The 8,250-nt window shown below is 40.6% G+C and overlaps 1 protein-coding gene across 1 annotated transcript; it reads left to right on the forward strand.

Annotated features, from left to right (window-relative positions):
• Window positions 1–184: 184 nt before the first annotated feature.
• LOC144713748 (F-box/kelch-repeat protein SKIP11-like) lies at window positions 185–2,039 on the forward strand. The gene has a single exon (XM_078588425.1). It carries the CDS (start codon window positions 687–689, stop codon window positions 1,920–1,922), a length of 1,236 nt encoding a protein of 411 aa, XP_078444551.1. The 5' UTR covers window positions 185–686; the 3' UTR covers window positions 1,923–2,039.
• Window positions 2,040–8,250: the final 6,211 nt, after the last annotated feature.

Genomic DNA, 8,250 nt, shown 5'->3' on the forward strand with positions numbered 1-8,250 from the left:
GCGGTACGCTTTATCTCCGCACGTGCGGGCTCGCGGCGAGAGCCGTGGACGGAAAGGATTCGTCTTTTCGCTAAATACTAAATTCCGATAAACTATTTATAACTCTGAATAAATTAATTTATTAATTAGGAGAAACCACGACGACAACTTGGCTGGCAGATAAATGTCTGGCGAAGGGGCGGTTTCGTTGTCTATCTCTCTCTCTCTCTATCTTCCTTTCTCTCTCTAGGCTCTCTCTCTCTTCTTTCTCTCTGTCAATCGCTCGAGCTCGTCGCCTCAGATTTGCGCTGGGGAGGACGAAGAACCGGCGGGGGAGAAGATCGGAGGGAAGATCAAGGAAGAAGAAGCCATCTGGTTCATGATCGGAGCAGGCGGCGGCGGAAATCTCAGCGCTGTAGGTTTTTCCCCCTTTTTTTGGCGTCGATTTGAAGAAGAAACAGGGAAGAGAAGAGGAAGAGGAAGAGGAAGATCCAGGATCCGGACTGGATTTCGCCGATTCCTCTGTACATAGAAGCCATCTCGATCCTCGTCCGATCTCGGATTTCATCCAGGATTCCGCAAGTTTCCACCTCCGCACCAGATCTGATCCATGGATTGATCAGAAGCGGACTCGCGCGGCGCCCGATCCGATCCGATCCGAGCCGATTTCGACTGTTTGGGGGAGGTCCGATCCGGGGGGGGAGACGATGCTGGAAGGGCAGCCCTGCCTCATCTCCCGCGCGCTGCCGAGCTCCTGCGAGCAAGAGTCGAAGTGGATCTACATGCACTACCATCTCCTGGAGATCTCCTCCGGCGGCAAGGGCAAGCGCCCCGCCGCCGACGACGCCGCCCGGGCCAAGAAGAAGCCCCTCAACCACCACGACCACGACCACGACCATGACCACCACTCCAATTGCCTGATCCCCGCGCTCGGCCGCGACCTGTCGATCAGCTGTTTGATCCGGTGCTCGAGATCCGACTACGGCGCGCTGGCGGCGCTCAGCCAGAGCTTCCGCGCGCTGGTGAACAGCGGCGATCTGTACCGATTCCGCCGGCAGAACAAGATCGTGGAGCACTGGGTCTACTTCTCGTGCAGCGTTCTCGAGTGGGAGGCGTTCGACCCGGGGAGCAAGCGCTGGATGCACCTCCCCAGGATGCCCCTCCCCAACGAGTGCTTCGTCTGCTCGGACAAGGAGTCCCTCGCGGTCGGCACCGACCTCCTCGTCTTCGGCCGGGAGATGAATTCCCAGATCGTTCTCCGCTACAGCATCCTCTCCAACGCCTGGACCCCCGGCCCGAAGATGAACACCCCGCGGTGCCTCTTCGGCTCGGCCAGCCTGGGCGCGGTTGCGATCGTGGCCGGCGGGTGCAGCCCGCAGGGGGGGCTGTTCGCCTCGGCCGAGCTCTACGACTCGGAGACCCGGACCTGGGTCGAGCTGCCCCGGCTCAACACCCCCCGGAAGATGTGCTCGGGGGTGTTCATGGACGGCAAGTTCTACGTCATCGGCGGGACCGGCGCGGGCGGGGCGCTGAGCTGCGGGGAGGAGTTCGACCTGCGGGAGATGCGGTGGCGGGTGATCGAGAACATGTTCCCGGTCGGGAGCGGCTCGAGCGGCGCGCCGCCGCTGCTGGCGGTGGTCAAGAACGAGCTCTACGCGGCGGACTACGCGGAGAATCTGGTGAGGAGGTACGTCAAGGGGGGGAACCGGTGGGTGACTCTGGGGAGGCTGCCGGAGCGGTCGGCGTCGGTGAACGGGTGGGGGCTGGCGTTCAGGGCCTGCGGGGACCGTCTGATCGTGATCGGAGGGCGGAGGACGGGCGGCGGGGGGGGGAGCATCGAGATTAACGCGTGGGTGCCCGGCGAGGGGCCGCCGAGGTGGGAGCTCGTCGCCGCCAAGGCCTCCGGCGGGTTCGTCTACAATTGCGCGGTCATGGGCTGCTGATCGATTCCCTCTCAACTGTGAAGCCACAACAAAGAACACAACCCAAAGGTGAACAAAAAGATGAACTTTCCTTCTTCTTCTTCTTCTAATTCTAATTCTTCCTCTTCTTCTTTGTCATTGATCTTTGTTCACGCCTGAAAGATGGGAACTTGGGTGGGTTGGCCTTCTAGAGAGAGAAAGTGGGTGTAGGCAGTGCTAGAGAGAGAGAGAGAGAAACTGGGGGAGGGGGGGGGGCGGCGCCGCCCGCAGACTGAGGGAGGATGGCCGGGTCCCCCTCCACCTGTGGGCTGTTGTCTGTACCCGATTAGCTTGGCGATCAGAGAGTCGGTAGATTCAGAGATAGAGATGGATTGATGTATTGATTGATGGAGCGAGAGATGGCTCGAGAGAATAGAGAGAGGGAGAGGTGGAGATAGAATAGAGATAGATATAAAAACAGTGAGATACAGAAATAGATAGATAGATAGATAGAGAGAGATAAACTAGAGATAGAGATGGATGGAGAGAGATAGAAATGGAGATACATTGATAGAGGTCGATATAGATAGATATATATAGAGATATAACAACGATGGAGGGATAGGCATGGATTTATTTAGAGGGAGAGAAAGATAGATATAGATAGGGAGATAGTCAGACATATAGAGATGGATAAATAGACAGATAGATATAGAGAGATAGAGATATAGAGAGACATATATATATATATATATATATGAATAAATGGATAGATAGGTAGATAGAGATAGATAGATAGATATATAGATAGATAGAGAGAGAGAGGAGAAAGAGAAAGAGGAACAGAGAGAGAGAGAGATAGAACCAAAAAAATGAACTAAAAAATATATATTTGCTGAGAATTAGGTTTCTACAGTAGAATGAACTAAAAAATATATATTTTCTGGGAAATAGGTTTCTACAGTAGAATGAACTAAGATTTGGGCACGGGAGCAAAAACTCGTCCAGGCCCCAGCTTTAAGGTTACACGTCGCATTAACTAACCATATAAGCATACTTCAATTATACATGGATACATACATCCCAAATGTGCTTATAATTCCGTTGATTTAACATACTTTTAGACATCTCAATTATGAATAATTCTTCTTATTAACTAAATATTTCTACATTCATGAATTTTACGTGAATATCATTTCATGCATATTATGAATATTTAACTTACTCTGCAGGACTTCTAGGAAGTAAAATCAATTTTATTATTAATGCATGTTTCTTAGTTCCATGTGTATATACATTTAGAAGAATTAATGTAAGGAACTTGAAGTCAAATCATTGGGCTTTTGAGCTAAAATGATTATTTTTTGTTTAGTGTAGCATATCTCTTGGACCCATCCGCTAACCCCTCTAACGTCCATAATTAAGAGGAGCACACAATTTAAATTACGTAATGAAGAAATGTCATGCAGAGAAATGGGAAATAGTACTTGGGCATTTTTAATAGTCATGCTTATTGTGATATCATTCTCTCTCTTTCCTTTATTTTTAGATGTGATCTAGCACTGGTTAGATGGCAAGAGCTGGCTCTATAGGATCCTGGTTGCTCAACCTGGGTCATATTAATATTTTGAATTGTTCATCCTCTACTTGTAGGAAAAATATATGTTCCTCGTACGATAGAGGGATGTAAGTTGAGAAAGACATATTCAGGGCTCAAGATACAATCATCATCATTTTAAGACTAAAAGAATATATGAATGTACAATGGGAGAAAAATGAGAATTCGAGCCACAGAGTGGATCAGAGGGGAAGTTCACATCAGGACCCTGGTCCAATATAGAAGTAAAACAGTACAAAAAGTGGGATTAAGAATCCCATCACTGACTCAAATGGTGCTACCTTTTGGGGACCTGAGCCAAATTTGTATCTGGAACACTTTTATATATGGGATCATAAAGACTAGGATTTAGGGAGAATATGATCTTATCTTAACCCTGTAATACAAGCACATCAAATCAGAATAGATCATAAGTATTCAAGGAACCTATCAGATCTATGTTCCATTTCTCTCTTCTATTCACTTTTGGATTTCATCGTGAGGGTGCCTAGCCTTGTGATAATTATCTCTCTCCTCTTTTCCTCAGCCATGTAGCCAAAGATGACACACACTGACAGATCCACCAATTAGCTGCAGCTATAGCCATTACTGTGTAGCAGTGGCCCTGCCATAGCCTCAAATGTCATGAAGCAAAACTTCTGTTTGGCATTCTTCTGTCATCTCCCCTTGAACAGAAAATTGGGTTAAATATTATCGATGCTTCTATATAATGAACTAATATTTTAAAACTATTTTCTAAACAATTAAAATAAAAAGAATAAGGTTAATTCCACAACAAGGAGGTATTTAAAAAGATACAATATCATTTTAAAATTAAGAATGAGCCAAATCAGATATCGAATGCAAATTTACGCTGCCAAACATGATTAATAAATATCCACAAATTAGTTTTTACATTAAGAAAGTGTCTAGTTGTAGACCAAAATGGATGTTGACACGAGTGCATTCATCTTAGTTCAAATCACTGATTTTTATCCACTTACCACATGTCCTGCACATCACATGAGATTCATTTTTATACTATTCAAACCCTTATCATGCTTTCCTTAGGAAATTTTGCATGATCTAGAATACCCTTTAAATCTAATTAATTAAGTAGAGATATCCTATGAAGGTCAAGTATTACGATTTCACCTCTCTATTTTCTAGTAGCCTTATCAAACCATTCTATCCCCTTATGTCTTCCTTTTCTTATATTTCTTTTACCTTTAATGTATGGTGCTGAGTTGTCATAAATGTCCATGCAACATGCTAGATGAAAAGTATGTCCAGCCATTTCCCAGATTCCATAAGGGATAATTATACTTCTCTGATATCATTTTGATTTAGCGTTTGCTTCCTATGATGATTATTTGCATGAGTGACACTATATACTATTTAGAAAGTATGTTAAGTAAGAATATGTTCATGGAAACATATATATAAAATGCATACTAAGGGCATATTCATCATCCAATATTATATTCCTTAATAAAAAGATATTATTTATAAGAAAACATGATGCATATAAGGATGCCCTAGAATATCTGTAAGTATATTGAATTATGATAAGAACATAATGTGGAGACCAATAACATTTAAACATAAATTTAATACATTTATTTATATTATATTTGATAATGACATCAAAATAAAAGAGCTATATCTTCTCCCACTAATATGAGGAGCATGGTTAGTCATGTAACCATTATAGTGGACACAATAATGAGAAATATGCTCTTTTGGGAAATAGTTCACTAAATTTATCCATATGAGTCCCAATATGAGTTTATACCTTACTATGAAACATCTTGATTCACTTAAGACGACTCAATCACTTTCATGGAGTTTCATGGCTCAGCATAAGAAGAGATAGATCAAGGAAGGCATCGCAATGAAGTCCATGGCTAGTGAAGTGTAGGTATCAGATAAATAAATATGCAATGATTTAATAAAATATTAGTACATAGGATGATAGATTAGGGTTTTGAAATTAACTATATTCTGTCATTCATTGATCTTCACATAACAAGGGATTATAGGTACATGGAAAGTGATGATAGAAATGTCTCAAGAAAAAAAGTGCAAACCTGTTGTACTGTCCAAAGTACACAATATAGTTGGATACCTAAAAGCATTGTGATTCAACCTATCAGTAGACATTAAATGCATCCAATATCAATATATAAATATAGATATAGTTAATTCATATGGTTCGCCAATAGAAATTAAAAGGGTTATGGATTCAATGACTAGTTTAATAATCAAGAGACAAACTTTTCTAAAAATCAGAAACTCAACCTAATGTTTTTTTATGAAAATTTCCCATCAAGTATAAAAGGAAAGAATCCCCAAACTTAATAAGACTGTTTTAGTTCTTATATGAGAACCTTCCCTCATGGTGTGACAAGAGCAATTAGAAGATCACCTAGTATCAAGGGAAGGGCTATTTGATTAGAAACTTGTGAACTTTTGGAAAAAATCATTCAAGGATCCAAAATAATAGTTGATTTGAATCCCTACAATATGATTCATTCATTGAAGGGTTTCCATTCAGTTTTAAATATTTGCTGTGATTTTTTGAAAAAAAGCTTGATGTGAGAATCGTCATTATATTGTCGATTATGAAACAAAACAGACAGCGACATCAGAAACAAGCTATGTTGTGATTGGCATGAAAAATATAATCTTGACCACCCTTGTTAAAAAGAGACTACACAAAAGTAAAAATCTGTTGAAGATCATTCAATCCTTGAGCAATTCTACAAAGCAGATTTCAACTTATAAAATTATTTTTGATACAAATCAGATAATGGAAGTTTATGCAAAAAGCAAACATTCTAGAAAATTTATAAAATAATAAAATTTACTTCAATTTAATGCTAATAGAATGAGAACATAATATTGTAACACTACTCTGGATGAACCGCCTAGGTCTGTACTTTTGAAGTAATTTTACCACATTTCTAAACTAATTTAAAAGCTATATTAGTATATTTTAGCTTTATAAGTTTTTCCATTTTATCTTCTGTTGACCTATTTTAGATGAGCTTTCAATTTATCCCGAAAATTGATACATTCTAGACGTGCTCCCAATTATTTTTAGCATCTATATTTTTCAAGAATAATATGGTAATGTTATGACATGGTTTTATGTATTTGGATATTTCAAGAGTATGTTCCGAATAGAAAAGAGATAATAAAAATGAAGGTGACAATCTTAAGATTACTTTGACAAAAATATCCGAATAAATCATTCGTACGATCCAGTTTAACGTATTAGGTTTTGAAAAAGATTGAGCTTTTGACAGTTCATCCAAACCTTGAAAATCATTCAACCTCTCGGCCACTGTAAGAGGAATATCACACTTAATCTCAAACTCACCCTTGCCGAATTATAAAGTCAACATTAGTCGTCACATGAACATAATTTAGTTAGAGAGGGAGAGAATCATCAGAGGGCAATTTATTTTCCTTTTAGTAAAGATTAGCTGAAAGCCCGTCCCTGATTCCTTCGTCCGGTATAAACCTAAAAACTGAACCATGATTCCTTCATCCAAACATATTAAATCACTCAGAAATTTGAAGATGGTAAGAGAAATAACACTTCATCTGAAATCCAATGTCCCATGTCCATCGTCTGTGGAGGAAATAAAATGCTTTCTCTGATTTAAATATAACAAATAGAAAATTTTCAAAAACCGCCATATGTTTTTATGCCATTCAATAAATGAATCATGTGTTAAATATCTAGATTCAGAGAAAGAGTCTGTGTATGGGAAGAAATAATGAACTCTTGGGAACGCCAATCATAGTTGTCCACAGGGGCAGGTGACAAGCAGAGAATAATCCTCAGCTAACCAACGGGCACGTTGGACCCTCGAAGGAGAACCACTAACATCGCATAGTGGGATCCACACGGTGCTTTGATCTCACGCAAAGAGAACAGAGAGATTGAAACCAATAAGGAAACTGAAAAGAAGAATAGAAATGTAGAGAGACGAAAAAGAAGATAAAGAAGCAACGAAGAGGGAAAAAGAAAGGAAGACGGGAGCGAGGAAAGATGTGAAAGAGAAGATAGAAAGTGCACAACGAAGAGATGACTTATACACGAGGAAAAAAGAGAGTAAAAGAAAAGTGAGAAAAAAGAGGAAAATGAGAAAAAATAGAACACAACGAGACGAGATAGTTAAGAGAGAAGAAACTAGAGGGAGATGAGAAAAAGTTAAAAGAGAAGATTTAAGAGTGGAAAGAATAACTCTAAAGATAGGTGAGAAGAAATAGAAAGAGGACAAAATAAATAGCGAGATCGGAAACAGCGCTGGAGAGAGAGAGAGAGTATTTATATTTGTGAGAGAGGATAGAAGAGAAAGATGAAAAAGAAGAGGCAAGAGGAAAAAAAGACTGGCAAGAAAGAAGTGACGAATTTAAGATGGTAAAAAAGAGAGATAAAAAGACAGGTGAGAAAGAAGAGGAGAAAAAAAGATATAGCTAAAAAGTATAGGAGAGGACAAGAAGATGTAGTTAAAAGATAAGATGGTACAGGGTACAAATAAACAACTTTAAAGAGATAATAGCGGAGACGAAATAATAGATCGAGAGAGAAAGGTAATAAATATTAGAAAGAGGACAATGAAAATAGCGAGAAGAAGAAAAGTGCGAACGATAGAAAGAGATAGAAAGAGATAGAAAGAGAGAGATACAAGAAAGACGTTAAAGGATAGACAAAAGGAAAGGACAGGAAGAAGAGTGGGAGAAGAGGCGAGTTAGACA

The sequence above is a fragment of the Wolffia australiana genome, chromosome 16 (assembly GCF_029677425.1).
Source record: "Wolffia australiana isolate 7733 chromosome 16, ASM2967742v1".
NCBI lineage: Eukaryota > Viridiplantae > Streptophyta > Magnoliopsida > Alismatales > Araceae > Wolffia > Wolffia australiana.